The following is a 24,196-nucleotide window of genomic DNA, read 5'->3' as shown; positions in this document are numbered from 1 at the left end:
TACAGTGGTATTGCATCCCCAGTGCTTCTATCAACTTAGAGAATGTGAAAAAGATTACCCAGTAACTCAGTTTTGGTAAACCATTCTCTGCAAGCATGTGAAAATAGGTCATTGAAATTTGGCTCCCCTTGTGATGTCAGAAGGGGATAATACCGCCTCTTAATCTGCACTATCCAACCACGGCACTATCATTCGGTGCAGAGATCAGCTCATTTGCGTTCAAAAGGACACACCTAAAAACGGCACATTTTTGCTCACACCTAAAAAGTGTCAATTTTAACATGCTATAATAAATTATCTGTGGGGTTTTTTTTTAGCTAAAAGTGAACATGAACACCAATGATTTATTTTGCATCTTTAAAAAGTCTTGTGAAATGTCCCCTTTAAATTGTATTTGTTATAAAGCAATTCGTTGCATTGATTTCATACATTCTTCCAAACCAGCTCTCATTGATATTTCACTATCAAACAGTATGGATTGAAAAAACATTATAATTGTAAATGTATAATGTAAACACTTGAAACTTTTGAAGTTCTTTCAGCCAGTAAGGAAATCAGATTCTGTAAGGGGATAAAATATTGCACAACATCTTATCTTTGGCTTGCTTTGTGATATTGCTTAATTGTTGGCTAATACTATAATAATATTGACAAAATATGGTAATAATAGAAATTTGATAGTAAGAGTTTTTAATGGCATTCTTGTGCTCCTGATGTTTTAAAGCTTATACGGTTTATGTATAATACTAAAGTATTGAAAACCTTTTTATGTACAGTTTCACCTTGTGCTTTGTTCTGTCTTTTACAGTTATACCCTATAGTCTCACACGGGCATTGTGTGTTTGAGGTTATTTGAGCTTGGCTTAAGACTGTTGATGTTTTTAAGAGGGATGGATCGGTATTCATCAGCACTATAGTATGTAAGTGGTAACATAATTTTTCTTCACACCCTTATCCCAGAAGTGGGCCCATCCTGGCGGGGTATTCTCAGGCCGGTGCAGTGTTTATCTTGGACCTCACAACAAAAGCAAACACAAGCAGGAAAACAGACATAAGAGGGAGGTCTTATCTGTGGAAAGTTTTTAATTATGTGCAGTGTAAACCCTAGATGTAGGTTTTGGCTTGAGAAATAAAGGCTGGTATCTGCATAAGTGAAGGGGAATGAGAGATGTGCTTCTCGCTCTGATATTGAGGTCCACTGCGTGAGATGAAACAAAGTCGGCCTGTGACATTCGACATGGTGTCGAACATCTGTGGATACAGAGATAAATCATGTAAATGCAAATGCAAAAACTCTCTCTCTCTCTCAAACACAAATAGTATTTTTGTATTTATTCATGAATTATATTTGTATTTAAAATGAAGCCAATGACTGTATATGTATATGGATCACGTGTAGCTCTGATCTTTCAAAATTGCAAAAGTCCACTTTGTAAATAAACCCTGCATTTTCTGCTTACTGTCCCGCTAACGTTTTCCACATTAAAAAGTGAGTAAACCATTCAACGGGGGTAACAAACTACTAGCCTCTCCAAACTAATGTGAATAAAATGTGGAAATAATTTGCGTCCACAGAACTTCACAAGACAAAGCCCAGCTGAGTGAGAGAGGGGGTATCACCAGATGACATTGACTTATACATCTGTGCATGTGTGTGTCTGTGTGTTTGTGTGCACAAGCTCCAGGGGAATGATACTTTCTCCTATTGCATCACCAATGAGCTGTGCTGAGCGCACATCAGTGGTGGTCACGGCGTACATGCGTCAATAGCCGAGTTGTAGATCTGTGTACGTCAATAGCGAGGATATACGCTTCTCCGAGCCAATGCTTAGGGGGTGAATTTGTCATCAGTCTTTATCTCTTCCCTTCTCTCTGAGGCAAAATTCACTCACCAAAGCACCTGGGGTCAAACCCCCTGTATAGCCCAATGAGGTTAGCCAAATCCCTGCCAGAAACATTAAAAGAAGCAATCTGTTTTAGACCGAGAGGGGGTCTTACTCAACTTTGTACAATAATAAACACAGTGAGACCCACCACAGAAGTCAGTTGTTGTGTAATATCTGAGAGAAAGTGAAATTTAACTGTAATCATCTTAAATTATACACATTTGCATACGCATATACAGCGCATGTAAGTAAGGGAGAGAACACTCTAAAAAGGACATGTTATTTTTTTTACACATTTTTTGTGTTATGCTATTTAACACACTATGTGGTATTTTAATACATTATGTGTCATTTTGTGTTGACATTGTGTTAAAATAAATAAAAGTGACAACAGAAGTTGTGTTTAAAGTAAAACATAAATACTGATTGTGTTGTTTTTCTGAATATGCTTTGGAAAATTTTAATATTTTGACAATAAACCAGCACCATTTTGACATTTTAGACAGCTGTTTCATAGTATTATCTTTTTACATGAATTCTAGTAGTGTTTATTGTGTGATGATATTATGGTATATTTGTGTTATGTTGACTGGATGTTTTTACTAATATTATTTTAATGAAAGTATTTGACATAGATTAATTGCTTGTGTGTTGTGTGTTGCATATGGTGCTTTAAAGGTAACCAATGTCCCAGAAAACCATGTTTCGGGGGACTCATAACAAAGTTCGTTTATGAAATCACTAATAGTGTGGGACTGCAACGTCCCTATTGCTGCAACTTTGGTTCTTCTTGTGGTGTCCTGACCGAGAGACAGTTGATGGCAACACTGGGATATATTAGATGAAACCCTCCCTATTTTCAGTGCCTCTCCAATTGAGTGTATCCACCACCCATTTAAGGAAATGAGCACATCCTGTTTTTTCATAGTCTTCCTGTTGAAAAGTTCATACATTTGATTTGTGTAAGCTGAGGTAGACAGACAGTTTGTTCCCAGGATTAATGCATAATGGCCCACATACCAGCTTTAAAACCAGCGGGGACTCTTCTGTTTTGGGGTGAGTAAAATCTGAATCTTCAAAATAGCCTTTTAAAGTAACTTTTGTTTTTTGTACTTCAAACTTAAAATCATAATGAACTTCAGAAGGAAAGAAGGAAGGTACTTTACTAATTAAATGTCAATTCTGTTATGACCTCTAGTGGATTAAAACAGTATATGGGTATATCTAGAAATGATAAAATAACTAACTGAACTTGCTTTCATATATGACTATAATTTGAATAAACCCTAAAGACTTGTTTTAAGTAGAAACAGATAAACAGTTAGAAAGCTTGTCAGGAAATGACTGTCAAGAACCAACTGGACTGAACAAAGGGAGGATGTGCAGATGGGTTCCTCTAATTTCATCTCCTCCCTTCCTGACACTTTTCCATGCCTGTCAATATTCTCCTAACTGCTGGTGTTAGGCACAGTGACCAGTGTCTATTTGTGTAAAAAAACTGCATCGAAATTCAAAGCAACATAACCATTTTATTGATAGATTTGAAATACAGATTTTTGTAAGGATTTTTAGTAGAATAGATTAATACATTGTATACTCACTCTCTAAAAATGCAAACTTTATTATTAAATTAAATTAAGTTAAAGAATTTCAACTTGTTATGTATGTAATAGTAGGTTAAATTCACTTGCAAAGCCAAGTTGTCTTAACTTCATGCTGCATTTTTTTACAGTGCACTTTGACATAGAAAAAAATTATTTAAATTGAGCTAAAATGAAGAAGTGAAAATGAAATGTTTGCTTTTCAGTAGTATCGGTGTTAACGCCTTTCCTAAATTACCACACTGTAAAAAATGTGCAGCATTTTTGTCAAATCAATATAGATTTTTATGTTACTTTAATTAAAAAAAATTGTTAAACAATTTTTAACTTGAAGTTATGTCAATTGTTTTAAAATAGTAGGTTGAATTGGCTTGCAAAACCAAGTTGTTTTAACTTCATGCTGCATATTTTTATTTAAATATAGCAATGAAGCACAATTTTACACCACTGCTAATGTGTGTTTTTGTGTTTGACGTGTGTATAATACAATGCTTGTTTTTACAACAGTATGTCTGAGTCTAATGGTCACAACTCTGCAATCGCTGCTTCCCAATGGACAGAAACACACTGTGGTGAGATGTGTTAAAATTGTCTACTGATCAATAAATGCAGATTTCAGTATGTACAATAATATAATAATTTAACTCATCTTTCCTTTTTCTGTTTTTATTATTCTCTGTTGTGGACCTAGTACACAACACCGCTCATGAATTTAGAACATTAGAAATATTCAAACTGTCATAATCCCAGGAATAGTTTCATTCGTCAAATGATTAGGTATTCATAAGTAAATTTTTGCATACTATCTCATAAACATTTATTTTATTCTTCTGTGATTTAGAGGCAAACTGCTTCAACCCCACCGACAGCACTTCTAACCACAACAAACACCACAGCAGGTGAGAGACACAGCTGTACAAATATTACTAACATGTCGGATATGTTATTTTTGGCCTTATCCAAGTATTTCCCCAAATAATCCCTACTGTGAGGGTCTTTCAATATATGGATTGAATTGACTGAGTTCTGATTTGCTGATTTACTGTATGAATTTCCTTTCTTTGTAATGTTCATTTCACCTATTATCACCTGAATCATACTAGGCATTTATTGTCTGCACTCTTAAAACGAATGTGTTAAATTAACACATCTTGTGTCTAGTTAAGGACAACACACCTAGTGTGTTGTCCTTAATTTAACACATCTCTGTGTTATTTTTAGAACAACACACTTTGTGTTGTTTTAACACATCTTGTGTTGTCCCTTTTATTTATATGAACTCTAAATCAGCACGAAATAACACATAATGTGTTAAAAACAACACATAATGTGTTAAATAGTTTAACACAAAGCAATGTGTTAAAATTAACACATCCATGGTGTGTTAATTTTAACACATTGCTTTGTGTTAAACTATTTAACACATTATGTGTTAATTTTAACACATTATGTGTCATTTCGTGCTGATTTAGAGTTCATATAAATAAAAGGGACAACACAAGATGTGTTAAAACAACACAAAGTGTGTTGTTCTAAAAATAACACAGAGATGTGTTAAATTAAGGACAACACACTAGGTGTGTTGTCCTTAACTAGACACAAGATGTGTTAATTTAACACATTCGTTTTAAGAGTGTGCTTCTTTTTGACATCAAAAACCAACGTCGGCCTGATGTCCAGATGTAATGCCGAGTTGACATCAAAAACCAACGTCATCTAACGTCAAGCTTTTATACCGGATCGACGTCAAAAACCAACTCTGGTCTAACGCCCCTATGTAACGTTGGGTTGACATCAAAAACCAAAGTTGGACTGATGTCAAGCTGTTACGTCGGGTCAACCTGATCTCACAAATTTCCGTAGTACTATGGACTTTCTTTTCCGTGTCATTGTCATGGATTGGTTACTCAACTGTTTTCTGCTTCGGTTTAGGGTTATATTTACATTAAATGACATCTTTACCCAAATTCAACTCCAACCCTAACGCCAGGTGACAATGGTTTAAAAATAAAAAAGAATAAAAGAATAAATCAGAAAAAATAGTATAAACCAATAAAGTTACATCCTAACGCGAACAACAAATCTAACCCTAAACTGAAGCGACAATGCTTTGAAAATAGAAAAAAGCAGTTGAGTAACCAATCCGTGACAATGACACAAAAAAGAAAGTCTGTGGTATGGCCACGGAAAAATGTGGAGATTTGTGACAATGCCACGGAAAAATTTGTGAGATCATGTTGATCGGGTTTACGTCAAAAACCAACACTGGTCTGATGCCCTGATGTAAAGTTAGGTTGATGTCAAAAACAAACGTTGGACTGAAGTCATGCTTTTACATTTTTTAGATTGGAGTCAATAAGGGCTTCAGTTGGAAATGAAAAGCAGACTGACACCAAAACCCAACTTCGGCCTGACGTGAAGCTGGTACGTCAGGTTGACGTCAAAACACAACGTCAGCCTGATGTCCAGATGTAACGTCGGGTTAACGTTAAGAACCAACACTGGTCTAAAGCCTTGATGTAATGTCAGGTTGACATAAAACATTTTTGGATGACATGCTGTTACGTCGGATTGACATCAAAAACCAGTGTAGGGCTTCAGTTGGAAATGAAAATCAGACTGACTTCAAAACCCAACTTCGGCCTGGGTTGAAGCTGTTACGTCAGGTTGATGTCACAAACCAATGTTGCCAAATGTCAAGCTGTTACATCAGGTTGACGTCAAAAAACAACATTGGTCTGAAGCCTTGATGTAACATCAGGTTGACATCAAAAAGAAACGTTGGATGGTCATCATGCTGTTATGTCAGATTGACGTCAAAAACCAGTGTAGGGCTTCAGTTGAAAATGAAAATCAGACTGACGACAAAACCCAACGTCAGCCTGATGTCCAGATGTAATGTCGGGTTGATGTCAAAAACCAACGTTGATCTGAAGCCTTGATGTAACGTCAGTTTGACATCAAAAATCAACGTCGGACTGACATCATGCTGTTGCATCAGATTGACGTCAAAAACCAACATTGGGCTTCAGTTGGAAATGAAAATCAGATTGATGCCAAAACCCAATTGACGTCAAACTGTTACATCGAGTTGACGTCATAAACCATCTCAGACTGACATTAAACATCGGATTGACCTCAAAACCCAATGTCGCCAACGTTGTCAATAGTGTCTGCTTTGAAAGGGCTTTAAATGGTCATGTCAAAAATATTTTGACTTTTTCTTCATGACAGAAACCTTTTGGGTAGTTATTTTACTCTTTGGCCAACCAAAACACAGCCAGATCTCAGCCAAATATTTTTGTCAGAATAAAAATAGGCAAAGAAAATCTGCCACAAAGGTTGGCTTTTGGTTGGCTAGATAACTCAGCAGAATGTTGTTTTACACAAGGATGTGAACAAAAGAAAGCTAGAATTAAACCAGAAATGGCCCAGAACATGTTGTTATCTCTATCTGGGGTGACATGTGGTATTTTACTTACTTATGAAACAAAGCTTCACCCTCTTGCTTATCCTAATACCCAAACAAAAGAAAGCTGTCATATTAAAAAGTAATCAAAAGTGAGAAATAGAAATTAATATTTTTGTTGGACTATACTCAACTTCACGGTTTTCTATTGAGACGAACATATAGGTCACTTTTATCCTTGAATGACAGACAATCTTAGCCTATCTAAAGTTAGGAATAGGATCTTTCAAAAAATATAGTGGCAGGCAACAATCACCAGCCCTTTTTCCAAGGCCTTTGTTAAAAAATAATTCTCATTAATTTCCTCCATATGCATTTCTTCAAATATTTCTAACTTATGAACCCAACTTAGCTTTAAGATGAATAACAACACAATCTTTTGTTGCATGGCGTGACGGGTGCACACGTTGATGTGATGAGACCCTAATGTTTAGCATGTTGTGTGGCCTCTCACCCTTTAAAAATAGCCAATAGAATTTAGTTTACCCACAGTGCAGAATGATGTCATAAAAATCCATGATCCGTATCGGCGGAAGTGAGAGACTGTGAATTCAGGCCATTTTTTAAGCACATTGGTTTAATAGTCGTCTATCCTTAAGGCTAACATATTCATACTAAAAGCCAAAAAGCTTCAATTTTGATTTATTGTTGAATCTTATATTGCCAACATGGGAACCACAAGACTAAACGTGTTACACAAACTGTTCCAGTCCTCTCTCATCCTCAGATTTGCCTTTTTGTCTCCTTTTGAAGTGAGTGAGAGTTTATGTTAACCGCAGCAGGGCTAAAAGCAAAAGTTTGAAACACAGATGTGTAACTACGATTATGTCGTTTCCCGAACTCGGGCTGTTTCATTTGACCCAGTTATTCGCGTCCGTTGCTCTTCTCCTAAATGCTCACTTATGTTTCCTATTTGGAAACAGATGCGAAAAACACAAATAAATCAGAACTAGTGAGCAAGCGAGGAATCAACCTGAGAGAAATGAAGTGTTTTTATAAAGGGGGAGACCCGCTTGCAGATGTACATCTGGCCTGGGTGTGCTCGTCTCAGACCCGCGCCTCGGGGAAACACACTGATCTTTTACACAACCCTCCCTGTTTTACAATAGCAAGCAAGACTGAGTGAGAAAGATAGAGAGAGAGAGAGAGAGAGAGAGAGAAGGCCAGAGGTGGAGCCATATTACGTGGGAAAATTAAAGAGTTGTATCGCGCGAACTCGGTCAGCAACGTCTGAACATCTGGTAACCGCGAACCACATGTGGTGACGCGCGTCACGCGTTTCCTGAGCGTCGGGTTGTGCGGTGGGAAAGTTTAGGATAGTCAGCGGTGGGTGAGAGCGGCTCACCGGCGCTCGTTTGGTCTGATATGATTGCATCGTTGAGCTTCTTTGGCGTCTTGCTTTCTTTTCTCTGTGGTAAGTTTCGATTAAGAAGATCCGCTTTCGTTTAATTATCTTTTCTGATCATTACATCAGAGAAACATTCAACACACCAGCTGCAGATGACCAACACTTTTTTTGTTGATTTTTGTAAATGGGTGTATTTTGGTTATTTGACTATTTACTAATTTCTTTAGAACACTATGGTAAATAATAAAGTATACCACCGTATTTGTATGTGTATTTTATTATATAGTCTGTATTTTGTATGAATGTATGTATGAATGTGCATGTTTTTATGTATTTATTTTTATGTTATAGAACTTGGCCATGGAGAGAGAAAAATATATGGTATGTACATTAGTTGTCATGGATTTAAACAAGTACTTAAAAATGCATGTAAAGGCTGTAAAATGTAAACTCTGACAGCTGGTCAACGACAAAAAAAGACTAAAAACGTATTTTTAAATACCTTTTAAAATGAATGTAATGCTTATTTTTGAGTTAGTAACAGTGTGTTTAAAAAGTTTTTTATTAAACAAAATTTCAATACATTTGACTTTTTTCAACAATATTTTAAATTTTTTCCATTAAAAAAATGTCAGGTGGTACAACCGATCATTGTCTATTTACTATTGTCTATGCACTCCCTGTGTCATGCTGATTGCTTATTTGATAGCCCCTTGGAAAAGGATAATCCTGGAAATAGTTTGAAATTGTAAAAAAAACTTGCATAAAACTTACATTTGAGAACTATAAATTTAAGAACAATGATTTTAAAAGTATGACAACATTTGCTTGCATTTATTAAAACTAAAATTATAAGCGAATTTAGTTTATAGAATTAAAATTCTTTAGCTTAATGTTTTTATTTCTTAGGGGCATGCATAGCAGTTGCACCCTTTGATTTTCTGGTTGCACCACCTGACCTCTGCAATGAATTAACATTTAACAGACTTCTACTTGGATGCTAGTATAAGCTTTTTCCTGTGATATCAAATTCATAAATATACTTTTTAAAAACAATTAAAATGTCTTTGATAAAATAGCTTTTTTCTAGTTTTACATTGGTTGTACCATCTGACACAGAAAGTGTGTGTGTACGAGCTTCTATAACATTAAAGTAGCTATTTTTTTCAGAATTTGAGAGAAATCTACAAACGTATAATTCAACCATAAAGATCACCTGGGGTTCACTAAGTGATATGATATTATGTTTACTGTTTATACCTGTTAACTTCTCCATAAAAGGACCATGATTGCAGTTTTACTATCTTGACATTTGAGAACATCAATTATCCTAACATCTCAACAACAACTAATTTTCAGTAAATGACAGGTTTTCAACATAAAATAATGATAACATATTTAATTTTGAATTTTGAAGATCACGGATAAGCTCACAGATAAGAAATAGATATCAATGAATTATAAAATGGCCCTGATATGTCACTAGGCATTAAGAAATCATTTTCATTTCAAATACTTATATCACAGACAACAGTGGTCTGGCCAGGATATTGTCATTTAAAAAGTGGAGTTGCAGCCCTCAACTGATGTTTATGTTGTCATGTTGTGCATTGGCCACCAGTTGTGTGATTGCAGTACCAGTTTTAGCCACAAGTTTTGTGATTGCAATATCAGTTTTGGCCACAATCCTACATACTGTACCTTTAAAAAAAATTTTTTTTTCTTTATTAAACCATTTTAAAAGTTTATTATTGTTCTTATAATGTTTTTTTTTTTTTTTTGAAAATGTATTTAAACTAAAAACTGGAAATGTATTTAAACTAAACAGCTTTAGGATAAAGTGACATATATATATATATGTCATAAATGTATCAAGTTATAATGCCCCCAGACGCAAAAATATGCATGTCATGTCACTGACCCCATGACAACATTACTACATTATGCACAAAGAGATGATTCAATTGACTTAGTCCAATGTCCATTGTTATTTCATTCCCCATTCATGTTCCAGGCTGTGGCGATAGGACGATCTGTGGAGTATACTGTTCAATATGTATGAGCAGTACCTGGAGCCCACAGGAATGCTATGAAGGCCTGGTTCAGACGTGTCTATATATTTTTGAAGAAGATATGTATTCCATAAACAGTACAGACTGGTGTTCTTTGGAAAAAGTAAAGAGGTACATTTGCATGCTTTTGAGTACATTTGAATGATTTTGATCAAATGCCATACACAACTCTACAGTTTAAAGCATTGTGTTGGTTCAACAGTAACTCTTTCTCTCATATCAACAGCGCCTACAACAATTTCACTTTGTGTACCGAGACCATTGCTGACTGTTTGCTGCTTCCCTGGCCTAACCAATTTGTTGAAAGACTATTTGTAGCAATCCACACAACCTATTTTCAAACATGTCCCATAGAGGCGCTCCGAGACCCCCCTCCCAGCATCGTCCTGGCCCTAGTCATGACCCCCATATGCCTCATCCCTGTTATCGTGGTTTTAGTTGTTTTCAAGACCAAAAATGGAGACAGGAGGTCCTAGAGAAGATTCCAAGTTCGAGAAGGGTTTTTTTCTTATTCCCATTTGTGTCCTCAATTGGGATAGCATCCCACCTGTGCCCTAGGATATTGACCTGGCCCAACATTAACGCAGTGAATTCACACCTGATCATCTCTTAATCATGATGGAGGATGACGTTTGTTCATCTGGACTCTAACTTAAAATGCCATGGAGCTGAGGAAGTTCATTGATGGTTAGAAGAGTGCATTTAAGTTGCAGATATCTTTGGCATTATGATGAAAGTCGCATTAACTTTTGATGTGAAATGGCAAGAATGAAGAAGTCAGACATATTACGTACATAACTAGATGTACAAGACTAAATGCAGAACCATGGATGGAATGAATGTCCACTTTATGCACTGTAAGAAATATCTTAAGTCATGTTTTAATGTAGGTTGTTGTTAGTTAAGTGACAAGAGCTGTTTAGCTGACTCTTATTATAATGAAATCTTTATGATTGTATTTCTGTTTAGACAAAAGTCAATAATGAATGACTTTTAAAATTTATTATGGCAACTATTGGGGAATTAAAAGTAAATTAGTCAAATTGTATGCATGACAGAACAAAGCCAAATGAGAATTCTCAACCCTTTCAACTGGCAGCTTATTGAATGACTGTTTATTTATATAAGTTAACAGCATACATGTGTCTGTGAAGGAATCAAAGACACTGTTGAGTTGAGAGGGGAGGGACTGAAGGAATGGTAGAAAATAAGTATCTCGTCCTCTTTACTGGCATCATTATTAGTGTTACTGTATAGCAAAGCTTTGCTTAGCACCATTATGACTGTATTATTATACACTGTAAAAAATATATTTGTTTGTTCAACTTAAAAAAAGTAAGTTACCTGGTTGCTTTAACATTTTGAGTTCATTCAACTTAAAAATATTAGTTGACTCAAAAAAGTTTCAAAATTTGAAGGCAACCAGGTAACTTACTTTTTAAGTTGAACCATACATTTTTTACAGTGTAGTCACATAAACGAGACTGACATTGTGGATTATGTCTTCACAAGAAGTTGATAGTTTTAATTGAAGGAAAGCTATTTTAAAGGATTAGTCAATTTTCTTAAAAAAAAAAAATCCAGATAATTTACTCACCACCATGTCATCCAAAATGTTGATGTCTTTCTTTGTTCAGTCAAGAAGAAATTATGTTTTTTGAGGAAAACATTCCAGGATTTTTCTTATTGTAATTGACTTTAATGGACCCCAACACTTAACAGTTTTAATGCAGTTTAATATTGCAGTATCAAAGGACTCTAAACAATGCCAAACGACGCATAAGGGTCTTATCTAGCGAAACAATTGTGAAAAATATGCACTTTTAAACCACAACTTCTTGTCACTTAATATGTCATCACGTCAAGAGGTCACGGATGCGAAACTGTTTACAAGTGTGGAGAAAGAGGACCGTTCCAACGTTGTATGTGGAATGATACTAATTAATACCTTTGTGTCAGTTTATTGTTTAAGATGGTCCACAAATGTGTGTTTCATGTAACATGTGACCTTTCGACGTCATTACGCAATTATGTGAAATCGCACTGGCTCGTCACACAGCCGGAGGAAGAAGACAAGTTGTGGATTAAAAGTACATATTTTTTATTTTTCTTGCCAAAAATCGTTTCACTAGATAAGACCCTTATGCCTCGTTTGAGATCGTTTAGAGTTATTTGAAACTGCGTTGAAACTGCATTAAAACTGTTAAGTGTTGGGGTCCATTAAAGTCCATTAAAATAAGAAAAATCCTATAATGTTTATCTCAAAAAACATAATTTTTTCTCGACTGAACAAAGAAAGACATCAACATTTTGGATGACATGGTGGTGAGTAAATTATCTGGATTTTTTAAAGAAATTGGACTAATCCTTTAAGCTTGTTGTTCCTACACTGTAAAAAGTGAAAAGTTGGATCAACTCAAAACATTACTTAATATTTTTTAAGTTTATCCAACTTTTACTTTTTACAGTATATCTGTCTTAAAAGAGAAAACAAGCTGATTTTAATGGCATTTAAGGACTTTTCTGGACGTCTTAACTAAGCACTTTGCGGAACCACTTTAAGAGCCTGTGAAGTATAATTTAATACTTTTTAAAATACTTTTTATACATCTTACTTTGTTATTATATCATGTTTTTACGTAATTAAACTACATTTTACCAACAGTGTTTGTGATTTAAGTAAAGGTGTTTTTTGTGTGAAATTTCATGTTAAGATTAGCCTATATTGTGATTTGTTCTGCCCCATCACGTGGAAAACGTAGCCAGATGTTGCCTGTCTGTTTGAAAGCTCAAACATTAAACACCATTCAAGCCCAAAGTTACAGTAACACTTTGAAGGGACGGGATGATGTTTGAGAGGAGGAGGGAACAAAATTGACCTCAATTTTACTTGTAACATATCGTTTGTGCCCATGTATTCGTAAGCAGAGGCTCTAGCGTGCAGTCTTTTCACCCAGTGTATAAAAACACATGTTTAACATAATGTTTGTCTGGACTCGGCCTGGCAGGGTGTGGTGTGTAGAGAACATGAGAATAATCAAGAGAGAAGCCCTCCTTTTTGTCTCGTTCTTCGCTCTCCTCCTCTTCCTCCTACATCTGGGGTCAGGCTTTCAGTGCACCCCCACCCTCCTCATACGGCTCGTCCAATCCGGCGTCATTCCCACAGGTCCCCGGGGAGAGGACACACCTCTCGTCTTAACCATTCAGCCATTCACAACTGGCCAGATGCTACAGGGCTTCATTACTGCCAGATCCGACTGTCAAATCGCAGGCACAGATCCAAAACACAGATTCTCTGTACCCGCCCCTACCCAGTGACTTATATAATAAAAATCTTATAGCAGACCTTTTCAGTTAGCAGTATATATATGAACTTTACATTATGTAATGCATACGGATAAACTCTTGAATTGGTTTAAAATGCTATGAGACCATGTGCTGTTCAGACAATATTTTGTTTATTTATTTAACCATTCAAGCCTCTTACACACAAACCTCTTGACTTAACATAACTGCCACCTTGTGGTTTAGTTAGTCACACGTTTGTTTTTGCCGAGATCTACTACACAACAGCTGTATGTCAATATCATTCTGCCAAATTTGGCCGTTGTGGTTTTTTGCATCTGTTTGGATTCTGTTGACTGCTGCTTGCTCAGTATTGATTATTATGTAAACAATGATCCTTGTTCACAAAAAAGCCAAACGTTTCACAACCAGGCACTCACAGAGAGACTTTATTTGCAGGGCTACATACTGTATTAAAAACATGCGTATTGGCCCTAACAAGCCTTCATCAGGGAACCATGGGTCTACTTTGTTATTGTTTGAATTTTGCACGCTTTCTGTGGCACCCATCATATTTTTTTAATTCACACTTTCTGACCATTTTTCTTATTGGTTATTATGTGTATATAGAAAATATGTTAAGCTTTGACCCCATATGAGTTTAGTAAACAGAACCGCATTACACAGACAGTTACCTTTAGCATCATGTAGTGCCACTATATTCCAAATAGCCATTTAAAACTGCACAAATAAATTGTCTCATAAAAAATAAGTTAAGAAAAATCTGTGATAGTTTGATGGTAATTTTATCTTATTTATATTTGCTTAGTGCCTCTCTCTGGTGTCTGACCCTGCAGACTATAAAGGGTGTTTGGATTCTCTAGAGAGTAAGGCTTATGTATCATATAAAGGATCTGTTTATAATCCTCCTGATGCTTCTAAGGAAGGTTTCTGTCAAGGCACCACATCTGTTTCAAAGCTTCATCTTACTGCTCACCTGCTCCAGTCTCTCTTGTGTCAGCAGTAGTGTCTCCATCAACTTCAACATCTGTTATCTGGACTATGTCCATGTTCTCATTCAGATTTGACTCCAGTGTCTGTTTCTACAGCTCCATAAAAAACAGAGGCTCTGGAGTTAACAGTCAAGATAGTTCAAGTTCATCTATCACGTTTTTAAAGAAAACAGCATTCTCATATAAATTTAAATGTGCCTTAAAGGTGCCAAAGAGTGCATCCAAATAATATGCTAAATTGTTGTTTTCTATGTGGCTTTATTAAGTGCAAAAATGATCCAGAGATGGTTTTACATGTCCATATGCAATCCTAGGATTTGCCCTTAATTCTATTATTACCTTATTTTAAAGATCATGAATAATAATGTTGAGCTCTGCTCTGATTGGCTGTTTCACAGAGCAGCTCCTTCAGTAGCTCTCTGTGTGTGTAAACAGACCTTGGGGTGGTTTCCCGGACAGGGATTAGACTAGTCCTAGACTAAAATAAATATAAGAGCTGTCCAAACTGAAAACAACTTGCACTGACATATCTTTAAATACGCCCTTTGTTTTGCCTATAATGCACACCAGTAATGTTTTTAGTAAGGCATGTTTGTTAAAACTAGTTATATTTCCTATTGAACTAAGGCCTGTCCGGAAAATCACCCCATTATGTTTTGCCTGTATCAGATGAAGATATGAAATTTGAGGAAAAATCAAATGTTTGGAGATTGTTGTGGACGTTTCTGAGAGGTAAGTTTGCACATATAGCAACTAGCATATAGCGCTAACTCTGCAGTTTTTTTAGCATTACAACAACATTGTAATGAATTGAATGTGTTATTTAATGTTGGGGCATACATCTTGACTGTAACGTCACAGTTGGTGTTATGTTAAGATTGGTCAGTTTTTCAGTGATCTTTTGCATGCACAAGGTTTACATAAGAAGGAGGAACCAAGTGTTTGTGGTTCATTATATGTCATTACACAAAACTCTTATTATTCATCTATGCCTAAATACAGTTTTACATTTCATCTTAAAATTTGATTTAATTATGATTGTGTGGGATTTAAAGACTCCTACACCAGATATTGATGCTGCTCATTAAACCAACAGATGGCAGCAAAACTTCAGTAAAGTTTTAAGCTCTGATACCTAAAGGAATGGCTTTGGATTTGTAATCCCAAATGTCTCTGTAGCTGAACTGGTAGAGAATTTTCTTGTTTTTTGCTTGTTACTATTTTATCTGTAAAGCTGCTTTGGAACAATTAACAATTATGAAAAGCACAATTGTGAATCAAATTGAATTGAATTCCCAGGGAAACAAAAATACTGATTAAATGTATAGCTTGTACTTTAGTTGCTCTGGATGAAAGTGTATTTTTTGTACTTTTCACTGTCCTTGTTAAGTTCCAGTACAACTAAACTAATTCCTTACATGTAGAACTTGGCAATAAAATTAATTCTGATACTAACACCCTAAAGACAAATGGTGCCAAATAGCACTACAAGTGGTTCTTTGCTGGAACCATTTTTAGTGCTATATAGCACCGGTGAAGCACCTATAGAAGCATCACTATAGCACCACATATGGTTCTACACAGGTGCTACTTCACTGGTGCTATATAGCACTAAAATAGTTCTTCTATGATTACGAGCAAAGAACCACTTTTAAGAGTGTTTTTAGAGTGAATACTGTATTTATAAGTTAGTTTAATAGTTAAACTTATATTAAATTCCTTTATAATAGGTGTTATTTGTTCATTTTTTATTTTATTTTTTATTAACAACTTTTGTAAATTGTACATTATATCAGTTTTCTTGCTCCTGATCCCACCACAGCACTTCACTGACCCAGCACAGCTGTTTATCTGTAATGTTCGGTCAACGTTCATTCAGTTGAAGAATGATGTTTTTAAATGAAGCATGTAAGATCGGGGTCACTGAGGAGCTTTCAGTCCTGTACTATGGCAAACCAGACTGTTGTTATTACAGGCAATAACCCGTGCAGAAAGTGTTGTTGCCTTTTCTTTGTGCTGGAATGAGATGTGGCCTGAGGTGAGCTAATGTATTTCATTTGGACATTGACCACGGTTTGGTGGTTTCAGACAGACAGCAGTGGTTGGAGCAAGAGGGCGGGATTCCACATTGTTAAAATGTTTTTACCAATGGTACTAGGAACTTACAGAAGGTCTGTGGATTGTCATGTGTTATACAACATGAATTTCCACCACTGTGATGTGAAAGCTATACGGTTTAATGGCAGTTTATAGGCTACACAAATAAGACCTGTGTCTATAGCTCAACTGGCAGAGCAAATTCTCAGAGAGTACAGAAACAGACAAAATGTATACTTTGTAATACACTATAAATCATTTTAGGATTAAAAGATCTGTCAGACGCATAAACATAAATGTAAACTTAAAGGTGTAGCGTGTAACTTTTTTATAAGGATCTCTTGACAAAAATGCAATATAATGTGCATTATATTATAAAGGGTGTATAAAGACAAAATTAACTGTATTTTTATTACCTTAGAATAAGACATTTTTATCTACATACACTGTTGGTCTCCCCACAAAATCCCAATTACGAAAGGTTTTTATGCCTTGATGTTCTAGTGCACAGACATCTGTAAGGTCTGCCTGAGAGGAGAAGTGTAAACAGGTTGTGGCCGGGGTGAGAGGTGTCTGTGATGATGTTTCCTGCCCGTTTCTTCACCTGTTTTTTGTACATCGTCACTAAGTTGTCTCAGACAATGACATGTTTGTCCTGTGGCGGTTACCGTAGCTTCATTATACGTTTAGAAATGGAGGGGTGACCTGTGGACTGAGCTGTTGGTTGCAATTCACAATCTCACCACTAAAATCTGCTCAGTGGACCTTTATAGTCACAAATAGGCTATTATTTTTCAGCTTTTCAAAATGATCAAATGCTACAATTACCATTCTCTGCAAGCATGTGAAAAAATAGGTAATTTAAGTTTGGCTCCCCCTGTGATGTCAGAAGGGGATAATACCACCCCTTAATCTGCTCTATCCAACCACTGCACTGCCATTTGTGGCGCTTTTACATTGGATATTACCCCATGGTTTGGTTTGAATCAGGTCCTTACTTTGGCTTGGTGAGTTTTTCCATTGAGTTTTGTATCACTTCATGTGTTGGTATCAGCTCGGCTCGCTTGGAACCCCAACCTAGGTGGTACTAAAAATTTTATTGGAACTATGTACTGCACCCAGTGGAAAAGCCCCCAAAAGTAAGCTGACCCGACCCGGGTTACTATGCAATGGAAAAGTGCCATTAGTGCAGAGATCAGCTCATTTGCATTTTATAGGACACACCCACAAATGGCACATTTTTGCTCACACCTACAAAGTGGCAATTTTAACATGCTATAATAAATTATCTTCACATACACACTCTGGGGACCCCAAAGACTTTTTTTACATCTTAGAAAAGTCTTGTGAAATGTTCCCTTTAAAAGTAGTTTCTCTATTACACAGTAAAACATGCAGTTAAAAGCTTAAAATAGTATGTTGAATTGACTTGCAAAGCCTAGTTGTTTCAACTTCATGCTGCATTTTTTACAGTGTACAGATTTATGAGCTTATTATGGAGAAAATACTCACCTAAAATACAGTCCTATTCTATTCTATGATGGGTAAAAAACTATTGGAATAAGGGACGTCATCCACTGAAAACAAAACAAGTTTTGATTTTTAGCAGTAAAAAAACAGAGGATTTTATTCAAGAATGTTACCACATAATGAGGGTTGGGAGTGGACAATGTGCAAATTAAATATTTTCATTTCAGTTCATTTTTCAATCCACCACTAATCCAGTACCCTTCAAAAAGGTCCTATTATATGTATACATTTAGTATCAATATGTACTGTATCGTTTAAGGTACTAATATGATCTCTTTAGGTGGTAAGGTGTACTTTTTGAAAGGGTACAGCCCCAGTGACAGCTGGGGTAGTGTTTTTTTTATTGATATTGCGTGTTTTAGTTTTATATTATAGAGTATTTTTATATATTGGCTCTTTTGTACTAAACTTCATCGTGAGAGAAAAACTAAAAAAATGTGAATACTGTAGGTAATTTTACGGAAGAGGATTAGGGCCACTGGTGAAATTTTGATTTGAATTCTGACTTTATTCTCAGAATTCTGACTTTAATCTCAGAATTCTGAGATTAAAGTCAGAACTCTAAGAATAAAGTCAGAATTCTGAGAATAAAGTCAGAATTCAAATATTTTTTTCACCAGTGGCCCTAATCCTCTTCTGTATAATTTAATGAACTTGTTGATACTGCACTTAGAAGCACTGTGGCATCGTGAAACACCTATATTTTTAAGAGTGGATATCATCAGAAATAACTGCACTGTAAGTAGCCCTATAATGACCACAATGTTCTCTTTAAGTCTCTGACATGAACCTGTTTCCTGTTCTTGAGATGAATTGCTTTTTTTGACTTTCCGTGTCCATCCGATGTGACTATGTTTACACTTTGTCTGAAAGGTCGAACACAAACTGGCTCTATTATTATTTTGACTAGACTGTTTTCACTGCAGCGCAAGAAACCAGAGGAAGTGGAGGTGACCTGCTTCTGGTTTACCACGGCATGGTTACTGCTCCCAGCCTGTCTGGTGGAGGCTTTTTTCACGGCCAGCTCGAATGGTCCCAGCCGCATGCTGTAACTGAGACAGTGGGGGTGGCAGGGATCCAGCCAGAGGAAACAGTCTTTCTTCACACAACATCCATGCTGCTGGTGAGTCACCTCCCACAACATGTTATGCAATATCTGTTTATGTTTCTCCTGAGCTGTATCTATATTTTTTAGCGACTCCTTCTGTTTTAGTTAAAGAGTGCAAACAGGTGTACAGAAAGATATGCATCCTATGGAGTACATTTTGGGTTTACATACTGTACAGTATTGTGCAAAAGTCCTAGGCAACCAACACCAGCTTTGTTGTTTTAGCAAAGTTTTAATGTCCATCCATATCCACTATTTTTTAAGATACAAATAGAAAATACAGGAAATATGTACACAAAATTAAAAACAAGACCATTTTACCACTAAATATCTTCATTAGGCATCAGTCAGTATTTAGTGTGACCTCTCTTGGCACAAAACACATCTTGAGCATTTTTGAGGAGACTGAAGTCCTGAAGTCATTTGATTAAAATAAAAAAATTAGGATTTAATTTCATTTAGGTTTAAGAGATCCTGCAGCTGCCTGCTATTGCTCAAGTGGAAGGGGAGTTTATACTTGACACTTCAGCTTATACTTTCATACAGTTTTTAATACTACATTCACATTTACTGTATTTTCTGGTTGTGTTCTAATAAAGAGACTGAGAAATAATTATATATGATTACTTTACAATTGCAAAAACAGCTCATTTAATGGTAGCATGGTGGCCAAAGACTTTTGCAAAGTACATAAAGTTCCATAAAACAAAATGTGCTCCTTACCTCTTATTGAATGCTTTTTTTATTGTCATTGCACTATTTGCATTATATTTACTATTTAAATATATTTCAAGTCTTTTAAAACCAAATTATAACTTTGTTTGTCGTTTCTTAGTGTTTTCTACCTTGCTAATCACAAATCTAATTTACTTTGCTGCATATGCATGCTGGCACGCAAGGGTGAGCCGTGGTGATTATTATTAAGCATTGCTTGTGAACCTGTGTCTGTGTAAAGTTAACAAATCATTATAGATAAGCCAAGATATCTACCCCTATGGATATACTTGAGCTGCTTGCTTAACCTGGTAAATGTTGTACTACATGCTCTTATGCCAGAAATCAGACGTAACCATCAGCAAAGTGCTGTTAACATGCAGAAGGCCAATATACAGTCATGCAACATAACTGTCGTTACAATTTGAATGCATTAATTGCTTTATAACATATTACTGCATATAGGCATGACTAACATCACATTGTAAAAATTTATTTGCTAATTTAAATTTTTGTTGTTGAATTAACTCAGATTTACAAGTCATTTCAACTTTATTTATCTTGACAAGAGAGGAGTTGTTATAACTTATAAAATGAAGTTGACTTTTTTCAAATAGTTGCAGCAACTCATCTCTTGTCAAGATAAATAATGATTTATGGCAGCAAAGATTTTTACAGTGCAGATTGCTATCTGACAGTCCAAAACTATAGCATGCTTATTAACTTAAACACGTAAATAAATCAACAGTGAAAATTGTAGGTTATTTGAATACACAAAACCATTAATCAGCTCAACAGGCGGTCACTGTGTTGATCTTTTTTATGGTTGACAATGCGAAGAGCATGGGTCAAAGCATATAAATCCAGTGCATTATTGTTATCCTGCCATGCGATTATGTATTTAGCATAGACAATAAATCTTAAGGAAACGTTCAGTGCCTATGTTACAGACTATGTATGAGAATTGTAAATCACTGTGATGATCCGTATTAGGCATTCTAACAAAATGTTGTTTTATTGTCGCTTTTTAAGGCATGAGAGTTTCTGAAAAAATACGATTTTATTTTGAAAATAAAAAATAATTTCTACACGAAAATTCCACTGTCTGCTGCATTAAAGAAACAGGCTGTAACAACGCATTAATAAATACAGAAACAGTGAGCAATGTTGAACACTTGTGAGCAGTGACATCAATTTCCATTTGTTTGTGGTTGCATAGATGGCCAAGTTTAGATTAATTTAAAAGTTACGTCCATCAAAAGTCCACTGTTCGCCGTTCCAAAGACATTTTCCAATGTACCAATAATGTTCCTGTGTTTGTTTTGATGACTGTCTAAAGTCTGACCACAAAACAGCAAGAGAGAAGCTTGCGTCACAATTCCACCCTATTTACAAAAGCACAGGAATGATTTAAGAAGTGGAAATGATGGACATATAAAAAGTTAATGGTATTGGGAATGCCACATTTAGAATATACAACAGAAATGTAAAAATAACCTAACCCCAGAAATACACAAATGCAACAAATAAAAGAGTGTGCAGTTAAAATACAGCTTAAAAAATGTGAAATACATTAACATTTAGGCATTCGGCAGATGCTTTTACTCTATGAAAAGCGACTTACAAAAGCAAGAAAAAACAGTAAATTAATTTGTCATAAAAATACAAAAAATCCCTACAATCCTTATCTATATTCTCAGAAAAACAGGTACAAGAAGTACACTTTTGTACCTAAAAGGTAATTGGTACCCCTAGGTACACAATGGTACATTAGAGGTAGGGCTGCATAACGATTAATCGCGATTAATCATTTGCAGTATAAAAGTTTGTGTTTACATCATTTATGTGTGTGTGCACTGTAGCCTATATAATCATTATTATGGGTTGTGACGAGATCTCGTTCTTAAAAAGTGTAAAAATATTGTCTCGTCTCGTTCTCGTGAACCCAATCTCGTGTTTCGTCTTGTCTTGTGGATTAAGTGTCTCGTCACACCCCTAATAATTATGTATATATAAAAACACAACATATAAATATTTTAGCAATATTTACATGTGTACATACATTTGTATATTTAAATACAATTTATATTATATATATTATATATATATATATATATATATATATATATATATATATATATATATATATATATATAATATATTTAATCTATTAATATTTTTGTCTTAAAATTATACATGCACAGTACACAAACATATATGAGGTAAACAAAAACTTTTATTCTGCAAATGATTAATCGTGATTAATCGTTATGCAGCCCTAATTAGAGGTACATACTGTTACCGCAAAGTTACATATTTGTACATTCATTGTACATATTAGGACATTTTTAAAAGGTAGCATCCTAGTGACAAAAAGTTGCAACATTTGTATCTTTTTTTCTGAGAGTGTACTCACATATACACCCTAGTTTTAAAATACAGGACACTGAGATGCTGCATTCCTCACACTGGTGTCAGTTGCTCTAATACCTGGTAAATGGCACTCAGTACAAGCGTTCAGTGGATCTGTGCCTCACATGGCATCAAAAGAGTTTTTATGTTGGCCTGACCTCAAGCAAAACCTCATTCCCCTCCCTCATCTGAGTCTCTCTTATTCTCAGGTATGCTGGAGCAGACATCACATAAAGCATAGTTTGCCTATGGCTGAAAATGATTTACACAGCGTATTATTACGCACAGCGATGATCCATGCTTACTGTCTTCCCTCGTCTTTTGGAAAAAAGGCAATGTCAAACTGACTGATTTAAAATAACTACTTGTCTCGCGCTTCGCATCAGTGAAATAAAAGGTCGCAACTCGCAACATAAATCTTTTTGAGGGGTTTTTAGTACACAGATGGTGATATGAGGTACATGCTCTTCAGTTTCTGATTGGCTGTCTGTTGCAAGCATTGGGTCATAACACTCACCCCGCTTCCTTTTACACTGCATACGTTTGGCACCGCAATGGGGTTAACCTTGCAAATGCTGATTCCATGCAGGGTTTCTTAACCATAGGTTCATTTCAAAGATAACTCCGCTTCTAAATTAAAATTGTGAAACGCTCCTTAAACAAACACTAACCCTGTGTTCATTTTTTACGATGGCCAAACAGTACTTTTACCAAAGTTCAATAACACTACACTCCATAGTCCATACCTTACTAGTTACCATGATTACTATAGTATTTGTAGCCAAAAACATGGTTGCACGTTTTTGTAGTAAAACCATGGTTTTAATTAATAGAAAATATTTCAATAGAAAAAAATTATGTATGTGTGTGTGTGTGTGTGTGTGTGTGTGTGTGTGTGTGTGTGTGTGTGTGTGTGTGTGTGTGTGTGTGTGTGTGTGTGTGTGTGTGTGTGTGTGTGTGTGTGTGTGTGCGTGTGTACCTGGTAATTATCACGTTGTGGGGACCAATTGTCCCCACAAAGATAGGAATACCAGTGTTTTTGTGACCTTGTGGGGACATTTTGATGTCCCCATGAGGAAACAAGCTTATAAATCAAACAGAATGATGTTTCTTGAAAATGTGAAGTAGTAGAAGGTTTTCTGTGATGGTTGGGGTTAGGGAATGGGGTAGGTAAGGGGAATAGAATATACAGTTTGTATGGTATAAAATGCATTACGTCTATGGAATGTCCCCACAAAACATGGAAACCAGAATGCATGTGTGTGTGTGTGTGTGTGTGTGTGTGTGTGTGTGTGTGTGTGTGTGTGTGTGTGTGTGTGTGTGTGTGTGTGTGTGTGTGTGTGTGTGTGTTTGCGTGCGTGCGTGCGTGCGTGCGTGCGTGTGTGTACATTCTATTGAAATTTTTTTTTATAAATTCCCAAGTAAACCTCATCATGGTTTTACTACAGAGAAAGTTACATTCCTGTTACATTTCTACAAGGCACATTATGTGGCTCATTATGCAAGTATTTTGTTAAACATTAAACATTTACAAGTCTTTGTCTTTACAGAGTAAAACTAAAAAAAACAGCATCAAGCAAAACATTCTGGGAAACAAAATCTGAAGCAAAAACAGAAAAAGGTTGATGATGATTTCTGGTTCCCAGAATGCTTTGCATGAG

General features: G+C 35.7%; 2 protein-coding genes across 3 annotated transcripts in view; both read left to right on the top strand.

Moving 5' to 3' along the window:
* Positions 1-2,677: 2,677 nt before the first annotated feature.
* On the top strand, positions 2,678-13,043 carry ramp2 (receptor (G protein-coupled) activity modifying protein 2). 2 transcript variants are annotated; one of them, XM_065255532.2, is made up of 6 exons: positions 2,678-2,942; positions 3,995-4,059; positions 4,329-4,386; positions 8,656-8,685; positions 10,319-10,487; positions 10,603-13,043. In XM_065255532.2, the coding sequence occupies exons 1-6, from the start codon at positions 2,894-2,896 to the stop codon at positions 10,850-10,852; spliced, it is 621 nt and encodes a 206-aa protein (XP_065111604.2). In that variant the 5' UTR covers positions 2,678-2,893; the 3' UTR covers positions 10,853-13,043. The 2 variants fall into 2 exon arrangements, with proteins under 2 accessions (XP_065111604.2, XP_065111605.1); XM_065255533.2 differs by lacking the exons at positions 2,678-2,942; positions 3,995-4,059; positions 4,329-4,386 and adding an exon at positions 8,080-8,370.
* A 6,209-nt stretch (positions 13,044-19,252) lies between these two features.
* LOC135737696 (multidrug resistance-associated protein 1-like) overlaps positions 19,253-24,196 on the top strand; it is a 32,424-nt gene continuing 27,480 nt past the window's right edge. Inside the window, exon 1 of the mRNA XM_073814005.1 lies at positions 19,253-19,424. Within this exon, the coding sequence (XP_073670106.1) occupies positions 19,278-19,424 (147 nt within the window). The 5' untranslated portion in view covers positions 19,253-19,277. The remainder of the gene's footprint in view (positions 19,425-24,196) is intronic.

The sequence above is a fragment of the Paramisgurnus dabryanus genome, chromosome 3, assembly GCF_030506205.2.
Source record: "Paramisgurnus dabryanus chromosome 3, PD_genome_1.1, whole genome shotgun sequence".
NCBI classification, from domain to species: domain Eukaryota; kingdom Metazoa; phylum Chordata; class Actinopteri; order Cypriniformes; family Cobitidae; genus Paramisgurnus; species Paramisgurnus dabryanus.
Note: the sequence above shows the minus strand (reverse complement) of the source record. Positions and strands in the feature narration are given on the sequence as shown.

Bases quoted from the DNA above. Each gene is read 5' to 3' on its own strand.
- ramp2 (XM_065255532.2), top strand. From the start codon at position 2,894: ATGGCCCACATACCAGCTTTAAAACCAGCGGGGACTCTTCTGTTTTGG. The intron at 2,943-3,994 runs GTGAGTAAAATC...TTTTTACAACAG, and splicing joins GGGGACTCTTCTGTTTTGGG to TATGTCTGAGTCTAATGGTC. The intron at 4,060-4,328 runs GTGAGATGTGTT...TCTGTGATTTAG, and splicing joins ATGGACAGAAACACACTGTG to AGGCAAACTGCTTCAACCCC.